Consider the following 21,850-nt stretch of genomic DNA (forward strand, 5'->3'; position numbering starts at 1 on the left):
ATGGTCATCTTTTCCACAAATTTATCATGTGCATCTTCTGATTTAGGGAACATCTTTATGTCGTTTTCTAGACGCTGTATCTGAAGTTCCATTGAATCAAGGTTGCTCTTGAGATTTTGAGCTGAAACTTAGAAAAATAATGAGACAATGAATTAGAAAAACTTCTGGAATTCTGATTTAAAGAAAAAATGTTAAAGAAAAGCAATGCCAAGAAAAGCAATGTCGGTAGAAGTATTCTTGAGGTAAAGAGAATAATTCCACAAAGCAGGCTCTCATTTTTCTGAATTACTGCTCATAAAAATTCTACCCTTCATAAAATAAGTGAGAATGTGTAATATAATATACCAAATCATCATGTTAAATGTGAGAATGTCACCATTTTATTCAGCCATTAGTTCAAATGGATCTATTTCTATTTAAATTTATTGATGGAAATTCTAATATTTCATTCTTTTAAATCTAATTTGAAGATTAAAGAGAAACTAAGGTTCAAAGAGATTTTATCTTATTAATGCATGTACTTGGCTATATAAATGATTTAAGGGAAAATTATAGAAAAAGATCAAATATTTTTTCTTTTTATTGAAATACACTGATTTCTATAAACCAACATCTGTGGAAGCCCTCAATACTTTTTAACACCTACCCACAAAGATTTGGATACTAGGAGCTATTGACACTTTACACAAATACAAATAAAGAACATATGGTGAAACAGCAATAATATTAATTTTAAAATAAAATATTCTGTAATATCTCAATGTACCCTCAAACACTGTATTAATTATGGCTTTATTATCCTTGAGATTCTTCACACCTTTTTTCCTGTCCTTCTCCTTGAAGACTTCTCTCGAGTACCCTATTAAAAATGTGCTAGTATTGCATATTCATTTTACACCTTCTCCAGCCTGGTTCTTACAGGATCCTTTTCTACCTTTCACTTGCTATATGCTCCATATTTTCCTACTCCTACCGGCATCTTTGAAGAATATCATCTGACAACGATCTAAAGAATTAACTTTTCCCTAATTTGGATGGCTATGACACTAAGTATAGGGCTTCCAAACTGTGGGTTGTAATATGCTTCCATGTGAAATAAAGAACATTCCTCAACCAGGGTGGATAAAAATCAATTATTTTTTTAAAAAATGAAATAATAAAAAAACATTTTTTTTAATTTAAATCAGATTTTTTTATAAAAGTTTTTTTCCTCAAAAAGCATATCTAAAGATAGTTTTAATTAAGATACATTATAGCTCAAAGATATCTCATCATGGATAGGGATTATAATTCTAATTCTATGGTACAAGACAATAGATTCATGTAATGTTTAAGGACAGTTTTGTAAATGAGTTCCAATAGTTCATGGATTAGGGGACCCAATCCTATGGGGCTCCAGGGGCTTCTGTTTAGATTATTTACGTTAATCTTTCTATCTACCAAATGGGACTCAGTGCTCAGTCTAGAAGATACCATCAGAGATGCTTAGTTTTGCAGTTCTCAAACAGTGGATTTGTGTCTCCAGAGATAATATGCTTGTTAACAGCAAAAATGATTATAAATAAATAAATAAATAAATAAATAAATAAATAAAATATAGAGGTGAGAAATAACAGACCACAACCCTATTGTCCCTCTGCGGATTTGTGTACACAGAGTCAATCCCTTACCTCTCTCTAAAAGTGCAAAGTTTCAAAAAAGTTCAATGAACAGAAGACTGTTGGGGGCGGAATAGATCTGGACAAGGAGAAGAAGTCTGGAGATAAATGTGAGAAGGGAGGAACAGCAGTAGAAACAAAAGTGAAACTGTTTGAGCAGCATATTCCAGAAGTCTTGAGGTCTTTCTGAGTGTAGTCTTCATTGAATTGAGATCTACCATACTAGAAGGGAAAACCTATAATGACAGCAGGCCATAAAAGAGACCCAGTTTGGGAATAAGAACCATTCAAGAAATATATGTTTGCTGATGATGTTTTAAAGAAAGTCACACCAGTGAACTAGTGGAAGTCACTTAAGCACTTGGATTTAGAGACTGTTGAAGTGATAACCTCACTTTTAACAGCAGGAGCTTCTTCTGCTGGTGTAGAAAGAATATTTTCTTCCTTTGGACTAATTTATTCCAAATTGAGAAATCATTTGGGACCTGAAAAAGCAGAAAAGCTTGTTTTTCTTTTTCAGATTATGAACAAACACGAAAATGAAGGTGAAGACGACTGAGTTAGCTGCAGAAGCCAATATTTTAAATTTCTCATGTTGACCTGGCTGACATAGTCGATTTAATTTTTGGGTTTTTTTTTAATTTCATGTAATTATTTTAGTTAAATACAATGTTAACAAAAACAAACTTATTTTAAAAACTTGAATGTTTAACTAAATTTAAAAATTCCAATGCTTGTTTTGTTAAAATATTATATGTTTGCTGTTGAAGAAAAAAATCCAGAATACATAACTTTGTTGCTTTAGTTAAATAAAAATATTTAAATGCCTGTCTGGTGATGTTCTCCTTCTAATACAGCATGGCAAGAAAATCCTCCAAATAATAATGATTAATTCATATTTGAATTGGAGATTGTTTACCTCCCAATGACTTCATAAATATCTGGTTCAATTACCTTTGGTAAATGAAATAACCAAACAATCATTCATTTTTTGATATAGCTGTAAAACTAATCTGAAAAGTTTTCAAAACAAATCACTTTAAAAATATATATACTGTATACTTTCTAAAAATGAAACCTACATCTATCTCTGCGTTGTGAAGAATATATATTAAGGTTATAACAACCAACAAGAATGCACTTTTATGTAGAAATCCATGATTAAATCGAGTCTTCCAGACTAGTGATTTAAATCATGTTTTAAATCAATTTAAATCAAATCTACCCTATCCCCAACAGAGAAAGAAAAGGGAAAAAAAAAAAAAGGATAGAACTACAGTATTAGCTGGCAATTTTAAATCTTTCACAGCTGTATTGGTTTTAGAATGGAATATGCAAAATCAAATTCTTAGCAGAATTTCAGCAGTAGAATGATACTACTGTGGTAGCAAAGTACTCTTGCTACAATGACATGAGTCCTTTCATAACTCAGAGTGGAGAAATTGCCAGAAAATATACACAGAAATTTCAGACATTGTAGGGGGAGAGAGAGAAAAGGGGCTGGTGGAGGAATCAAACACCAAATATAGGAATATAAGAAATTAATTGATGTTCAACACGCACAGTTGAGTATTCCTTTTTTTTTTTTTCTTTTAAAGTGGCAGGCCAGTAACTGATCTTTAACTGGAGGAGTTTAAAAAGGATTTGTCTTGTTTAAAAACCAAACCAAACAAACAAAAAAAAACACACCACCAATATCTTGGCACTTGTTGCTTTTCTTAGGGACTAATCCTGTGAAATGTGCCTCAACTACTATTGTCTTCACTGGGAATTAAGGATGCCCAGAAACTGGCAGGGACAACTGTGAAGAGAGACTTTCATAATGAGGAAGCTTAGATATATTTTTTTTTAAACTTTAACCAATTCAACCCTTTTTTTTTTTTTTTTTTTTTGTAATTTGTTTTAGAAGGTTTGTTAACTAAAGAGATCTGATTCCACAAGAGGTGTCTCCTTCACATTCTCCCTCATCCCCCCCATTTGATATGGTTAGAACATTCCACATCACAATTATTTCCATTGTACCAGTAGGAGGACAAACATGGAAGGTGAAGCAGGGTTATAAGGGAGAATGCTCTCAGCAAACCCAAATGTATTCAGTATAGGAAGGAAATACTGACAAAGCAGGTTGCTATTTGTATTTAAAAAATCCTGAAGTACTGACTTCCTCCTTTAATTTCCTCTCTGATCATACAAAACAGTTAGGTTTGGTTTAATACAAATATGTATGTGCTATCTCTACAAGTAAAATATGCATTTTTGAACCATATTCTGTCATCTGCCTTCTGATGTGCACCACATATTGCTGTGGAGCTCACAAAAATTAGTCCCTGAGGTTGGACAAGAAATCACAATAGCATATTTTCCAAGGTTAGCCCTTTAATATTAGTGTACTGTTTCACAGCCAGATCCTTCCTCAGCATTACTTTCTGAGTGTCTAGAATTTTGCCGCTTTCATTTTAAAGGAAATGTCTTTGACACAAACTAGCAAGCTTTTAATGACAGTGGAGACAGCTTTATAGACGAGTAGTCTCACTCTAAGGCAGATATCTACTGATTGATTACAAGGTCTCTTTGTTGAATGTTTTATGTCTTATACCATATCACTGTATACAAGATGCAGTACCAAGCCATTTAAAACTACAGTTATGTAGTTCTTTCCTGCAGTTTATCTGATTGTGCTTCCAAAATTCCTTTTAATAAGGGGACTCAGTTGATCTATAGGTGTAATACATTAGACACCTTTTCACAGGTTTTCATTTTTTATTAAATTGGTAAGTTTTGCTGTTTCACAAGTGACTCACCCAGAACACTTACTATGAATAGATTTATCTTTTTCCTTTTCTTTTTGTACTTAAAACGGTGTGATTAAAAAACAATAAATCAAAAGGTTTTAAACTAAAAGATAGGAAAAGTCTCACACACACACACACACAGTGGAGGCACAGACAGCGAAAAAAATGATGCAGATGTAAATCCACTACACACAGCAAAAATCTATTAAACTGACCCTGTTCTCATCTGAACCCATTTCGTATTGGTGTAACTTCATGGAACTTAGTGTAGTTACTGCCAATTTAAAGCGGCAACAAGTCATAAGTATCAAATTCCAATATACTGCATCTATCTTCTTTTATTTATTATTTTAATTGAGGGGGGAGGGTGAGATACTCGATGAGCAGAAGATGCAATAGCACAGCCAACGTAGTAAGGCCCAGGTCTTGCAAACATGACCCATGCAGGCTGACCTTTGCACCCAATGCAAATAGTTTATTAGTTTATTCATTTTTGGTGAGCCTGAAGAGAAACAGTGATATTTGTGTTGTAAGTGAAGAACTTGTTTGAATTACAACAGTAATAGGTTTTATCAGCAACGTGATATATTTGGATACAGAGAAAGCAGCACAGAAGTAAAATATGCTGGAACTGAAAAATAAATTAGAAAGATGGAAATGGTTATTTTGTTGGTAAAGAGAAAAGGAGCTGGTAAATAAACTGGCACCATAACAGAAAACAAAGTTTAACTGCATTCAGCACTCTGAAAATATTTAAGTGCATAACTGCCTAGCATAAATAGTCCTTTACCTTTGCATTTGAAATTTAAAAGTATCAAGACAAAACCAATTAACAATGACAAAAAAGTATAACGAGTTTCTGTGCTTAATTAATCCTCATATTAGATGAAAAATCTAACTACTTCCCTACTGGGTCTTGGAAATCTTAGTATGTTGAAATTGGGGGGGAAAACCCACATGGGATGCATTTAAAAGTGACTTTATTATAATTAGTGAACTACGAACAAGTTAAAACTTCCCTGGATTCAGAAGCACACTACACAGTACTTGTGTTGGTGTCTCACTGACACCATGATCAAATAAATTTTTAAAAAGCTATACACTCTACAGATGCCAGGGTCTAACTCACCCCATGTTTAGATAATGAAAACAGATAGTAACAGCAACAATATAAAAGGTACATACGCAGCCAAGTGGGAGTAAACAACCTACTACTTTGAACAAATGAGGTACCTAGATGCCATGTTCTGAATATACAAAGTTTTTACATTTCACTCATTTTTATGTGTTTTTTGTCTCGTTCTCTGGAACAGATGTAACTCCTTCCCCATTTCCTAGGCCCTACACATCAGTACCCAGCATGCTAGATGCTCCTTCCCCAGAAGCCTGAGGAAAGGCTGCAAGTTTTTATTTCTGCACCAGTGTGACATGATGTATAAACCCTGCATTAATAAGGTAGGGGTCACTATCAGGAATCAGAGACTGTGGCTTGTACCAGTCCAACACCATGATGGAAATTAGGCATGGAGAAGGACCACCCCTCAGCTACAGAGGCACTCCAGAGAGATTCTTTTTACAGGTTTCAGAGTGGTAGCCAAGTTAGTTTGTATCAGCAAAAACAACAAAGAGTACTTGTGGCAACTTAGAGACTAACAAATTTATCTGGGCATAAGCTTTCGTGGGCTAAAACCCACTTCATCAGATGCATGGAGTGGAAAATACATTAGGCAGGTATAAATACACAGTACATGAAAAGACGTGAGTTGCCTTAGCAAGTAGGAGGTCAGTGCTAACGAGACAATTCAGTTAAGGTGGAAGTGGGCTATTCTCAACAGTAGAATACTTTGTAGTGGTAATGAGGCCAATGTAATCAGGGTGGCCCATTTCAAACAGCTGACAAGAAGGTGTGAGTAACAGTAGGGGGAAATTAGTTTGGGGAAATTAGTTTTTGTAGTGACCCATCCACTCCCAGTCTTTATTCAGGACTAATTTGACAGTGTCCAGTTTGCAAATTAATTCCAGTTCTGCAGTTTCTCGTTGAAGTCTGTTTTTGAAGGTTTTTGTTGTTGACGAATTGCCACGTTTAAGTGTGTTATTGAGTGTCCAGGAAGACTGAAGTGTTCTCCGACTGGTTTTTCAATGTTATAATTCTTGATGTCTGATTTGTGTCCATTTATTCTTTTGCATAGAGAATGTCCAGTTTGGCCAATGTACATGGCAGAGGGGCACAGATATGTGGATGGAGTTGGCAACGGATCCCTGCAACCAACCCCGTTGCCAACTCTGTCCGCATATCTATTCAAGGGACTCCATCATAGGACCTAACCACATCAGCCACACCATCGGGGCTCGTTCACCTGCACATCTACCAATGTGATATATGCCATGTGCCAGCAATGCCCCTCTGCCATATACATTGGCCAAACCAGACAGTCTCTATGCAAGAGAATAAATGGACACAAATCAGGTGTCAAGAATTATAACATCCAAAAACCAGTTGGAGAACACTTCAATCTCCCTGGACACTCAATAATAGACTTAAAAGTGGCAATTCTTCAACAAAAAATACTTCAAAAAACTTCTCCAACAAGAAAATGAAGAACTGGAATTAATTTGCAAACTGGACAAATAAAGACTGGGAGTGGAGGGGTCACTACAAAAACTAATCTTTTCACGTACTGTGTATTTATACCTGCCACTGTTTTTTCCACTCCACGCATCTGATGAAGTGGGTTTTAGCCCACAAAAGCTTATGCCCAAATAAACTTGTTAGTCTCTAAGATGCCACAAGTACTCGTCATTCTTTTTACATAGTAGTTTCACCATTTCTGTATCTACGTCCCTGAGAAATATTCATCTCTTACTCAGAGATTTTTGATGCCAGGTGCAATTCAACAAAATTCAAACAATATATTCATTCAGACATGTGCATGTGCAATGAAACAGTGAATCTTTTCCCCAGCAAACAAGAGTCTTTTCTACACAACAATGAGTATTTACCTCAGCGACTATGGGTTTGCCAGAAAATGGATCTGACAACTGTGGCTTCCCTAAAAACTCTTCCTAACAAGCGTAGGCTTCCCAGAAAATCAAGTTGAGAGTGTTATGTTCGAAGAAACTCAACTAGCTGGACAATTGTGATGATACATGTGGCAAATGCTATCTGGGGTCTCAAAAACTCCCAAGACTCTTTTGGTGCATTTTTTTTGAAAAACAAAAACCACTGAAATGATGAAGATAATAACAATACTGAAATATTAATATAATCATATCATAACTGCTGCCTCAAAATTAAAACAATCTGATGCTAGAATACCTTCATAATTAACGTGGGGGTAAAACTGACCCCAATAAAATTGGAATGACTTTTTTTACTACACTAAAGCCACAACTGGTATTCGGATTAAATCAATTATAACAGGTTGTTCTCATCATAGTTTGAGAATATGTAAAGAAAGAAGAGGCAGTGGTTTGCCTGTCATGTTTTATTTAAATTTTGGTACGCGTTTGGGGTCCAGGAGACCCCAAAGATCTTAGAAGTGTAATATTTCATTTTTACCACTGACACTGAAGGGTCTAACTGACTCCATTACCTTTTTCATTACTTTTTTTTACCAGGACACAGAAACCACAACAGATAGGATGACAGAACCACTGAGGAAAGACTGAACTCCCTCCTAGTTTGAGAATACTTAAGAAGCACAGATTTGGCATGACAATTTTCATTTACATTTTTGCACACATTGGGGTCAGATAGGCCCCAAAACATTAGGAGGTTATATAGAATAAGGGAAGAATTTTCAGTGGTTTTAAAAAACAAAATTCAGAAAACAGTTCAGATTCAAGTCTGAGGCCAAGATGATCATCAGTACTAACGGATCTTTAGACAGGAAGTCTGAGGGATGCATTACACATGAAAGAGTTGTACTCCTCCATTGATAAGTGCTCAACTTTCATTAACAGCACTGCTAATTATGTGTGGAAATAGATTACAACATATTTGAATTAGCATGTGTAGGTTCTGCACAAAATCCCAAAGGCAGTCTGATTTGCTTGGAACTGTTTGTAAATGAATCAATGACATCATAACAGCTTCCAAGCAGCCAGAATTTAAAGAAAAAGTCACAGTCAAATATATGGATATTTCTAAAAAAACAGCCAAACAGTGGAAACATTGCCAGAGGTTTGTAGAAATGTGTCTCTTAAGAGCACATAAGCATGGAAACTGCGTTCTATTGATAAAACCTTATATTTTGATTCCTAAGATCCTAACAAATTGAATTTTGTTTCTTCAACTGACAACATTTTAAGCCTCAGCTCATGGATAGAGGTAACAGCGAAATTCAAAAGCACTTGCGTTATTCAACTAAATGTATTAACTAAGATAAAAGTACAATGGCAAAGACTTACTCTTTAGATTTATTGAAGTATTTTAGTTTTTGACACACAGGACAAAAGACAATTTTGTAGATAATGTGTAAGATGTCCCTTGACTAGCCAAACCAGTGTCATTCAATGACATTTTTAAAAACACAAAGAAATGTCAGAGGTGAAATCTTCTCCTTTTATGTGGGGGAGTATGTCTGCCTTTTGTTTATGAAGTAAACAACCTTTAGGTACTTATTGATTGCTTGGTGATTCTGAATGCTCTGAAAGCATCAGAAGCCAAGCAGGTCATTCCCCAATCTTTGTGAGCATATCTTCAATGCAGTTAGTCTGGACTAACATGGGTGGAGCATCCCCACAGCAAAACCCTATCCATGCAAGACCAATGTAACTGCATCCATAATGGTGCTGTACTAGCTCGCGTGCTGGGCTGGATTTCTAGCAGGCTATCCCGTGGCATGTAGTGTTGCATTAAACTGGACACTCTACAAATTCAGTCGCAGGATGCTCTCTCTCACCCCTAATAGGAGAAGCTGTCTGTGGCAGTGACATGAGAACAGTACTTTATGTAAATAACTTCCAAGTGAACTTATTCATTATTACTTCAGACAGTTCTGCTAATGAAAACAAAACAGCATTTCCCAGAAAGAACTTTTAATGAGAATGTCATTAAGGAATTCAGTAATCTGCCTCAGAGCTGGACCCTGAAACCTTGGGGTCCTCACAAGTCTGCCAAGTAACAGGGAGTGTGCCCTTGTCAAATCCAATACTTTTTCATGAAATATTTCAGATGCAATGAACTGGCATTTTCTGACAAAACACTGTCTCATCCGAGTTCAGCTCACGTGTGCGTGCTCTCTCATTATGTGCGTACATATGTGCTTGCACCCACCCACCCCTTGCTGTTTAGGAAAAGTATTTGAGTCTTTATTTTAAATAAATACATATTAAATGTATATTTACATATATAATGCTGCACGTACATTTTCCTTGTTTCCACTCATCAATAAATCATTGTGAAGGATTTACTACTTAAGTATTATGAAAGATGACAAATAAGAAGATGTTTTCATTGGCTTTGTGATGGGTCATGGGCATTTGATAAGAGTCTTTGGAGGTTTTGGGTCAGTAAGCTTGTTAATAATAAAGAGGCACGATACTGTGTACATGCAGCAAAATGGAACTTCTTTGAACAGGTGGCCCTTGCCATAAATATGTGAGTACTGAACCAGTATTCTGTCACTGCTCCCTCCCCAAAGTGGCCACTTGCAAAGAAAAAAAAACAACTTCAGTTCTTCTTTTAGTCTGCCAATCAGATTTTGCGTACACCATATCCCTCCTTGATTTCACAAGCTCCAAGTTCTGTAGTACATTATCTACCCTGCATATTGAAGGAAAACTCAGTTTTACCAAGATAAATCTGTTTTGTTTCATATTTGTTTAATGTTTTTTAAATTTATTAATCATTAGGATAATTTAAAGTGTCAATCTGAACACATTCTAATTTTAAGATTTTATTCATAAAATAAAAACAAATGCTGTTCTCAAAATAACAAGGACTTCCTATGTGCCTACCTGCAAACAGCAAATTTTATTTTCTCCACTAGTATACTATCGCTTCCTAATAAAAATATGAGCTTAAATAAGCAACAACATATTGACTAATATGGTCAAGGTAAATGCTGATTAAACTAAAAAAAGTTTTCAAAATGTTATTTTTATGCATATATTAAATTCTATTAGTGGATCTGAAAACTCACCATAAATCTATGTAATTTTTAAGGAGTGTGTTTAAAAATGTGATCACAAACAACATCCAACAAATACAAAATCAAAATCCCAATTCCTATTGCAATATCTACATATTTGTCCCAATGCTTGGGCATTAGGTAGTGCATCATTTCCACTTATGATCATTTCCATATATTAACCTCCTGACACTGGAATTCTCAATATAGGATGTTAAAATTTGGGTTTTTAATCATCAAGGAACACAGCTTTAAGCGGGCTTTAAAAGGGCCAATATCACAAAGCAGAAAACAATTATGCTAAATCAGCTGGGAGGAAAAATTTAATCAGAACAAATTTAAATGATAATTAGGAATTATTAAAGAACACTTTACAAGATTCCCAAAAACCACAATCAAGGAAGAAGGTTGCATTGGTTAAAAACCCAACGTGTTTAGAGAATATGTGAAGGCAGCACACCCTCTCTCTCTCTCTCTCTAATGTATAAGAAATGGAAGAAAGAGGAAGTTGACAGTAATGAATACAAACTAGAAGCTAGGAATTGTAGATAACTGATAAGGCAAGCAAAGGGACACAAGGAAAAAATCTATGACTGATAGAGTTAAGGACAATAAAGAGAAAATTTTCAAGTATATTAGGAACAAAAAAAGATAGATCTCCTAAGTTCTACATCATGCATCTTAACAAACACCTACATCTTTGGTGACTATGTTTTACTACATTTACCTTCTATTTCTCTTTCAAATTATTATACTGTAATTCTGATTCAGTGGTGAATATGATTTTTTAAATGTAAACCAACAATACAGTTGATGTGCATTAGTTTCTGACAATATTTATTTAAAATAACCCTAGTATTTGATAATATACCAACAAATAAGCTGATGTGAAACACCCTAAACTATTAAGCCAAGATCAATGATAATTGCTAACACTGAAATCTATTAAAATAGAACAGCTTAAAAGCATTCCCAACTTCATCTAATAACCAAACCATGTCTATTTACGAGTGTTTTTTATATCAAGTATAATGGATATATACAATAGATAGAAATCCCTAGGAGATTAACAGAGTATCCACAGAATTATTTTTCTGAAAACCAACTGTAACCTACTACCAAATCACTGTTTTAACAGCCCTTCTCTCTAATAGAACATTATTATTACTATTTACTTAAGCCATATCTAGACTACAGAGTCTAATGTCAGTGTAGCCCCCGAGTACAGACGCTGCATATGCAGACAGGAGACACCCTTTTGCTGGCAGAGCAATACCTCCTTCCCAAGAGACATCAGCTAAATGGACAGAATAACTCTTCAGGGTGGGTATGTGGGTGTGTGTGTGAGAGAGAGAAACTGTTTTATTGTTTTTTTGTTGTCATTTGAGCTGTGTCAACTGGGAGGGTGATTGTTTTTACACTCTTGGCTGACACAGCTATGCCTGAATAACTGTGTTGTGTACAGCAGGCCTCAGTGTCCTAAGTGTGTAAAAACAGGCATAGAAACAAATAAAAAACAAGTAAATTTGCCAATATCTTTCATTGATTGAATTCTCAATCCCAGTCCCATTTTTAATACCATAGCATAACCCAGAATGAGAAAAGGAAATTAAACAGATGTTAAGTTAACGAGAAAAAAGATTATGGATCAACAACGCATTTCAACAGTATAGTCCATTTTAATGGTTAAGTGAAAGCTTATTCATTTATTTACAATAAATGTTTTATCCTAAGTAAGGACAAGTGCTAAAAATCCCCTCTCTGGGGTTGGTTCTAGAAGCAGGTGTTATGTTACCCTTAGTAAATATAAAATTAATGGGGGTCTGGTAACTGGTTATCCCCACCCTGCAAATCAGACATCAGCTCACTCTTACTGCAGAAATTGTTATAGCTGCAGGGAAAACTAAACTCTCCTGTGAAGCTTTGGTGGCTACCCATGCAGTAGTCTGCACGGGTCTGCAGATTTTGGAATAATAGGACGCTTGGCATTTGAACACTGAAAAGGGGAAAGGCCAATGACAGCTCAGGGCAGCTGCTTCCTTCCCTACTTTCACAGCTGCCAGAACAGTGACAACTTGTCTTAAAGTTAAAGATCCAATAAAACTATTACTACTTGTCTGAAAGATTCCAATTTTGCCTGTGGCTCCTGCCATTCACATTTTTTTCCCCCTTATGTGGGCAAAAATATTAAAAATCATCAAAGAATTCACCCATAGTCACTCTGCAAAAACAAACAAACAAACAAAGTCCGTGTTATGGTTGCTGACAAAGATTCTGTAACATAATTGCCCCAAGCTGAGATATATATACTCAAAAAGCAGTTTATCTGAAACTATTAACTGATATGCAATCCAAATATACAGTATGTGCTGGTATTGTGCAACACACCAGAAACACCTGATTCTTCACAGGAGATACTGTAGACTCTGGTTAAATACAGACTGCTTAATTGTGATAACTGCACACAAACATCGGTGAATGGAATGTGTAATTTCTTCTTACGATAGTGTAGACTGTTGTGATTTAAACCTTAATTATGGGACATGACAGGGGTGGTGTGGACTGGGGGGGGCAGAAAATCACATTAGCAATTTCAACTTCGCTAAAGAAAAATGGAGGTAAAGTGGCTTACTCTGCTTTCACATAATTATAAAGTAACAGTAGAATCATTAGAACCAGACTGCATTTTACTGATATCCCTTCATTGTTCAGTCCAAACTATTCGAATCCTTTCTAATCCTATTCTAATCTGATCCTTTCCTTAATGGTGATAAATCTTTGAGCTAAATTATAGTTAGATATGTATGAATGATCTCAATCTTTCCTTGGAGTTAATTCAAGTGTAAAGATATCATTTGAACTGCTAGTGAGTGACATGAATTTTTTTTAAAATAAATCTTATAATTTTACCTACATTAGTCATTAATAACTGGCAAGACTGAAAAAAGGGATTCATATCACAATACTTTGTAGTGTCATTATGGTTACCCTTTTCCCATATGTCGTGGACACCATCTTTCTAGCCAAGGAGAACTGGGTGGGACTACCTCCCAGAGCATAAGCTAGAGGGGCCACTGTATGTGGGGAATCCTCTATATTACTACACAAGCAGGTAGGCCACTTGTCTCCACAGTACTCCTAAGCTACTGCAAGCATAAATCAGAGCCTACACTGTACATAGATCTTCCACAAGTCAGCACAGAGCCCAACTAGTAGGCAACTAGGTGAGCTCAGCTATACTTTGACACATAATTAGTTTGCTATATAGTGTGAAAGATATTGTAATCCCAGTATCTTTGGGGTCCATTGTTTTAAGTGAATGGTTCATATCTGACTGTGTTCAACACCACGGCTCCTACAGGAACTAAAAATATTAAGGCAAATCGGCAAGTTTAACCCTCCACCTCATACCCCAGAGACATATCACTGCCTGTGGAGGCTCACATATACTAGTACAAACTGGATTCTCCAGTGATAAATGGACAAAGAAAGGACTTTTGAATAAAAACAGCCTGAATTTGAATGGACTTGAAGTTGTTCTTTCTGAACAAGCAAACAAACAGAACCTTCTATCCAAGAGAGGGCCCCCAATCCTTGCAGAAGGGTTGGAAAGACTTGGTAAACTTTCAACATGCATACATGAACATTTAATGTTTTTATATGTTTTCTACGTAATACTTTTACCTGAAGAATGAATATGCTTGATGAGGAAGAGCTGTGTTGATAACTTGTAACTGCTGGCAATACAATGTTCACAGCCCTCAGAGAGAAAGCAGACTCAAGGGGAAGGCTGGGTGCTCCTTAGCTGCACCCAGGCTCTGTTGGCTGTAAACTCCATTGTCCCTTAAAGGCTTATACAAGATGCCACACCACCACATGCATATCACTAGCAAGACAGTAACAAGCCCATGCTAAATAGGGTGCTGGCTCTTTTTGCACTGAGTCCAACAGATCCTGCTGAAATACACACACAGAAAGACCAAATGAAACAGTGCAGTCCTATTCTAAAATGCATCTATCAAAAAATTCCCAACTTCCATGATGTCACGAGTAATACAGTAGCCTGATGAATATGATCCACTACTAGGAAAAGTAATGTCCTCTTCCATATTGAGAAAATTTCCCATGGTCAAAGAATCTCTCTTCTCTGACAGTACTATGGTTTTGAGATTAAACATGATAGAAACATGGGGAGGGAAGAACGAGACAGGAGAAATGCTGGGATTTTTTACTGATAACTATTAACTACCTCTCACCCAAATAAACAAATAGCCATACAAAGTTTCTCTTCCTCCCAATATGGAATTTCCTCTCAAAATTACAGGTTCTTTTTTTCTTTTTCTTTTTTTTTTTTTTTTGAACAGATGAGTCTGGAACAATCTTATGTAAGTTCTGACATTTCACAGCCCATCAAGGATGGAAATTGTAGTTTTACATCATGAGCAAAACCCCAAATCCCACATTCCAGGAGTCCTGTTGCTACCCTTGGTACAGCAGACAGGAGATATAAAAGTAAATTTACAATATAAAAGAGAAAACTTTATTGTAGGTTATTTTTAGAGGTTCCTAAAATTGATCAGTTATTTTTCTCTGTGTAGCCTGGACAGTTGGATTTACGGTAGCTTGATTTTGCCAGAAAGAGATTAAAAACATTTCAAATACAAATACGTAAAGATCATTTAAATATATAAAAAAATGCCTTTTTTCTGCAAAACATGTTACCTCTACCAAATGAATGGTGGTCTGGTGTGGCATAAAAAAGTTTTGCTGCCACTCACTGGAGATGATGTGCATTAATCACTTGTGGCTTCACTATTTGTGAGTTATGTGGCTACCTCCAAAGCCTGCCAATAAAACTTTCATAATACCCCATCATATATTTCCTCTTAATATCCTTAAGTAACAGAGCCAGATGGCTGGAAACATCGAATTAGCTGACTCTGTACATCCTCTGAAGATTCTTTGGACGCAGCAACTGAACAACACAATCTTTTTTGGGTGGGCGTGGGGGATTTTTTTTTTTTTTTTTTTTTTTTTTTACAGGAACAGAACTTTAGTTTAAAGACATACAGTAAAATTACAACAAAAAGTAGACTGTTTTCTTTCTTGAAAAATATTTATCAAAATGCTAGAACAAACAGAAACTAATTTTTAATATTTTAACACTTACTTTCTGAGAGAATCCCCCAAACACATAGAAACGTACACAGGTGAACAGGCCATGTTCAAATTTGCTGAATTACAGTAGTACGTACATTTATGACAACAACACGACTGTTAGCGAAAGACTGATTCTGGAGGACTCCATAAAATGCCCAGCTACTAGTATGTCTATTTCTTCTTCGAAGCAATTCTACTAAGAATGAGCTTTCTATAAAAATCCCTGCACCAAATGATTAAACAAACATGTTGCTTTATATTTACACTCAGGCAGTGAGATATGTATTTGCAAGGAGATGGACAGGATGATCTGATAGGTCCTCTCCACCTCTAACTTCTGTCATTCCACGATCAGTCACATCAGTGGCCTGAGAGATAGGACAGTACTCTAGCACACTACCAACCAGTATTTGAGAATAGTTTGGGTCAGTAGAGGAGGAGAATATTAAGAGGAAGTGTGCTTTCATTCTTCACAGTATCATTATTATACTGCCACTAGCTGTAAGCCATGCAAGAACATTTCCAGAGGAATAGTTTACTGCACTTTACAAACAAAACAACAAGGTCTCTACCACAAAGATTACAATCAGGCAATAACAAAGGAAGGGGGGAAGAGATACAGCAACGTATGTGTGTTCTGAGTAATTTTATATTAACATACATACATAAGAATGGCCCTATTGGGTCAGACCAAAGGTCCATCTAGCCCAGTATCCTGTCTTCTGACAGTGGCCAATGCCAGGTGCCCCAGAGGGAATGAATAAAACAGCTAATCATCAAGTGATCCATCCCCCGTCGCTCATTCCCAGCTTCTGGCAAACAGAGGCTGGATACCATTCCTGCCCATCCTGGCTAATAGCCATCGATGGATCTATCCTCCATGAACTTATCTAGTTCTTTTTTGAATCCTGTTATAGTCGTGGCCTTCATAACATCCTCTGGCAAGGAGTACCACAGATTGACTGTGCGTTGTGTGAAGAAATACTTCCTTTTGTTTGTTTTAAACCTGCTGCCTATTAATTTCATTTGGTGACCCCTAATTCTTGTGTTATGAGAAGGTGTAAATAACACTTCCTTATTTACTTTCTCTACACCGGTCACGATTTTATTGAGCTCCGTCATATCTCCCCTTAGCCGTCTCTTTTCCAAGCTGAAAAGTCCCAGTCTTATTAATCTCTCCTCATACGGAAGCTGTTCCATACTCCTAATTAATTTTGTATTACACTGATTTTATGCAACACAAACATTTGTGCTGACATTGCATAATCACATGGGAAAGGGAAAAAAAGCTAGAAGTTTTGGCAACTGGTTTTTGGACCAATGGTGAGTGGTTTGTTTGTTTGTTTGTGTGTTTTTTAAACATCCAGGAAAGCCTGAGAGGCTGCTTAAGTATTTAACTCTTAGGAGGTGGTTGATGCTTTGGGAATGAGATACAGAGAGAAGTTCCTATTTTCTTCTATCTTATGGGGAGGAAAGAAAAGAAGTGATGAGGCATTTTGGAATTAGGTTTGAACTTAGATCCTATCTTCAGAAAGACTTAATAGTAACCAGCTGACCCTTGTGCCAGTATCCACCACTGCATCCAGCAATAACTGTAGCTGCATTTTCAGAGAGTTTCTGCTCAAATGATTGGAAGGGGAATAATTAACAATGTTGACATTTAAATCATCACTAAGCCTCTGTTAATATCCCATTAAAGTAAACAAGTCTTAAAACTACTGGGTCACACACTGCTCTCACAGTAAAGAGAATTCTAGAGTAACTTCTAGGACTTCATCTGAATTATTCCAGATTTACTTTTGTGTAAGTGACAGCAAAATTGTACCCATTCTTTTAGTCTCTCTGTTTTCTCTCTGTTGGGAAGACAACACTCAATCTGTTCACATTTGGAAGGTTTTCTTAGCAACTCTAAGGCTTAGAACCTTCTTAAAAAATAATCTTTGGCCTATGTTTGCAAAAAGCAAGGGGCTAAATTCATTTGGAATAGCATAAATAAGGCACAATACCTTGAAGAGAGGGCATCAGAACTAACAGATATCCTTACACTGTAGGCACAGAACAACCCAAGTCTAGCTAGTGAAGTAGAGTATCTCTCTATATACACATACAACCTGGGTGCACCGGGGGTCTTTCTGGAGTGTGTGTGTGTGTGGAGAAGGAGGAGGGCAGCTTTGGTCATACTAGACTCTGAAACCTTCACAATGTAGTTTTGTTATAGGTGTGCTAATGGAGCAAATGGAAACACAGAACTTACATGTACATAGACAACTTTCCCCAAAGATATTGCATTATTTATGACCTTCAAGACCTGGACTGAATACCAGGAAAAAAGGCAGCAATTGTCTTTTTTTCTATTTGAAATTCACAGCCTCCTGATAATGACTCACTTCAAAAATGAGAAACATGTTATCAGAGTGAACTTTTTCTGAATCCTGGATGACTGAAAGGTATAAATGCACCTTGACTTCCTGATCTGAGAGCAAGAGAGAGAAAAAAGCAGAAGTCAAAGAATAAGGCCTGAATGGTACTTCTCTGAACACCCACAGAAGAGGAAATAATTCCTTGAACAATGGTATACCAAGAATCAAGCTGGGTTTTGTCAGGGAGGAATAATTCCTCTGCATTACAAATGTGCCTTGACAAAGAACATGTGTATCCTACATCCAGTGTTCATTCTGCAATGAAAGGATGCAAAAACTGTGTATGCTTTTTCCCATCTGTGCCTGAAACCGCCCCCTACTACACACAATCACAACAGTGATTTTACTAAGCTACCAAGACCTCCGTTTTCAGTTTTATTGCATCCTTTGTAATTTTCTATGTGCTCTGTAATTTTCAATGATTTTTTTTCAGACTATTAATTTAATCATTGGTGAATTAAATGAAAAAAATCAATGCTGAAATATAAACATTCTGTCTTCTATGTTACAATAAGTCTTCAGCTCAGGGATGTATGAATATTCTTTGTTACAGTTAACAATTACTTCTTCCCCTTTATATTTATTTATAATGCTTACATCCGCATTCAATAGTCTTAGAATTATGTACCACATGCTGATATGAAAGAACACATGATTCAAAATTAGCTACTAACTTATTCTCTACCCACAGAGAATGAATGGACAGCAACCAAATATGTTTAGCCCCCCTAATAATGTGCCTCAATCCTGTTCTTGAGGGATAAATGCTAAGGCTTCACAAACATTCAGTCTAAATATCCCTTCAATACCTGGTTTCTATACAAAGTCTGCAAAGAATGGTGCCAATTGTGAAGTGATTTTTGCAAAGTAGACACCTGTCTTCAAAGAACCAAACTCAGACCTCCAGGTTTTTAACATAACCATCCAACCACCAAGAAAAGGTAAGAGCTTTCCATTGCTATTAACTTCACATAGATTAGAACTGGTTACCTACAGGTCAAAGGCTTTATTTTTCCCCACTAACTATCTAGTGACCCATGCAGTTGCACAAAATCATATTTTTAGCTGAGAAGAGGAATGGGCTATATTTCTGTTTTTCCTATTCAAAAGCCAAACTGAATTTAGTGATCATTGCAAAACAAAGCCAAACTGCTTCTCTCTCTCTCTCTCTCTCTCTCTCTCTCAAAACAATGCACATTTCTTTCAGCTTGCATTTTTATTTCCTCATACCCTATGTAGAGAGTGCCCCAAGGAAATAATGTTACAGAATGAAGGCTGGTAACAACTGATAATGGGCTGGCACACCTAACAAACACGCTTTACTGAGACTCGGAGTAGAGTTCCTTCCCCGCAAAAAAATGTTGATTTTTAAAACCTGGTACTTAATTTTTACTATATTTTATATATAAGATCGTATTATACACATGTGGGTACACAGCAGGCAGGCCTGATGGACAAACTAGCATGACATACACATACTGAAGGACCACATCTTGTTAATTTCCAGAAACCGAGTGGGAGAGATGGAGAGGAAGATGATAAAGCAGAGTATTGAGAACTGACACAGAAAGAAGCAGCAATAAAAAGGAAGCTGCAGCAGAAGACAAAAATGAAAGGAGGAATAACATGGACTGTGCTAAACACTTTCCAACTGCCATGGTCAAAAATTTAAATGAAACAACACTAGCAAGAATCTTTCAGTTTCTTGCATTACAACCAAGAGCTGTAACAATTCGGCCCCATATCATGGAGAGTTGCTATCAGGAAACGATGGTGACAGCCACCCTAAATGAATTAAGTATGTGGCTCTAGAAGATAGCTCAATGTGCTCAAAGGACAATTTCCTCATCTTTAATTTCTGATTAACCACCACCCGTACACGGAGTAAGCCAATCACATGGCAGAAGAAGCAGATATTCTGTCACACTCTTGTCTCTCTTAACAAACACATTTTCATTTTCAAATGGTACATGTAGAATATTTCTTCCCATGAACCCTCTTTTATTTATAACATTGTGAAGACTGAAGTTCTGGGTCTTAGTCATGGTTCTGTTATAGCATATTCTGTCTTGTTTGTTGACTCCAATTTTTTTTCTGGTTTTTCATTGTTATTTTTATTTGGTTGTGTTGTCTGTTCATTTTGTGCACTTCCTCCATTTCTTCGGTTGTTTTACTCCATGTAAACTGTGTTGTAGTTCTTCTCCTGTTTACATATTTAACATGGTAAGCGGTACGTTCATAACAGAGGAAGAAGCCAGGAAAGCCCCTGCAGAATTCCTGCTGTCTGCAAGAATTCTCACATATTTTAGTGGAATTTTCAGTAGTTTTCTTTTGGCCTCACAGTAGCATGACAACCATTTAGTGAAAAGAGCATGTGAAATGTAAAGTCACACTTGCCACATACTACTAACCCACACTTGCTTAATGATCTCTATTTTCCTCAAGACTGATCATAGAACAAAGGAACTTTCCCAAGAGATCCCACAGCCATCAGCTACTTCATTAATGAATCAAATGCAATGATGAACTTGAGGAAAAACTGTGCTATAAATAGCTAAAAGTATTGGAAACAGAGTGGTCATATACTGATATTAATATTTTCTTACTGAAAAATAACTTCATGGAGACAACAGCAGAAATACCTATGCATTATTTTAGTACTTCACTTATTGGCATTGTTGATTACAAAGATTAAGTATTCTTGTCACACTATAATTTTCTCTTCATTATGTCATATATGCACAAATAATTCATACTTTACTTTTTAAACAGATGATTGTTTAGTGACCTATTTATCCTTGTGAGTGCCTGGAATACGTGGAAGGTCATAAACCTAATTTCCTTGGCCAGAGAAGTAATTTACTAGAATTCATAAGTGTTCTTCCTGCATGAAGTAGTCCACAGAGAGTTAGAAAGGATGGTGTAGAAACAATTTCATACCCCAGATTATCAGTTCAAAACAGGAAGACACTTTACACTTGTTATGATAGACATTGTGACATTCTATACCTTGGGGAGCACCCTGTAACCCTTATATTCCTCATTTATATATAATTGTGATATTTATATAATCCATGCCATGTAAGGCACTGGGGAAAGGGTACAATCTCCTGAAATTCACCATTCTATCTAAATATGTATATCATTAGTGTATATGAAATTATGAGACTGTGTTGTATGATTGTCACTAAAACATGCTGTAAGTTGGGGGAATCAGCCAGATATTAGCTTCCCAGAGACAACAGCAAGGAAAGTAACCAAAGCCTGGGCAAGTGTCAAACTACAATCAACAGCCATTGTCCAGTAAGGGAGCTACAACTGACTCCTCTGAAGAAGGTCACAACAAGGACATAGCTCAACCTTGTCTGGGGACTCAGCAATGCTCCCAGACATGCCTGGCCTTGTGTTCTCCAAGCACATGGACTAAGGGTATAAAACGGAACACAGGAGCCCCATGCTTGGCCTTTTCTCCTGTCCCCACCTATGCTGCAAGCAGCAAGACAGAAGACTAACAGAGGAGACTGGCCCTGGTTTCAAGGGTGAAACCTGTGTACTATGAACTGTAATATCCAGCGGGGTGAGAAAAACTGCTTAATCTAGATGTTGTCCAGTCTAATAGGGTTAGGAGTTTACACTGCATGCTTATATTTTCTTTTCTTTTGGTAACCACTCTGGAATTTTTGCCA

At 36.4% G+C, this 21,850-nt stretch overlaps 1 protein-coding gene across 7 annotated transcripts in view; it reads right to left on the minus strand.

Annotated features, from left to right (window-relative positions):
• The window catches only part of DIAPH2 (diaphanous related formin 2), an 811,416-nt gene that overhangs the window by 297,881 nt on the left and 491,685 nt on the right, over window positions 1-21,850 (minus strand). For all 7 annotated transcript variants that reach the window (XM_037908252.2, XM_037908255.2, XM_043522784.1 and 4 more), the window contains one exon: window positions 3-127. In XM_037908252.2, the coding sequence (XP_037764180.1) occupies window positions 3-127 (125 nt within the window). The remainder of the gene's footprint in view (window positions 1-2; window positions 128-21,850) is intronic.

Source organism: Chelonia mydas, chromosome 9, assembly GCF_015237465.2.
Source record: "Chelonia mydas isolate rCheMyd1 chromosome 9, rCheMyd1.pri.v2, whole genome shotgun sequence".
NCBI lineage: Eukaryota > Metazoa > Chordata > Testudines > Cheloniidae > Chelonia > Chelonia mydas.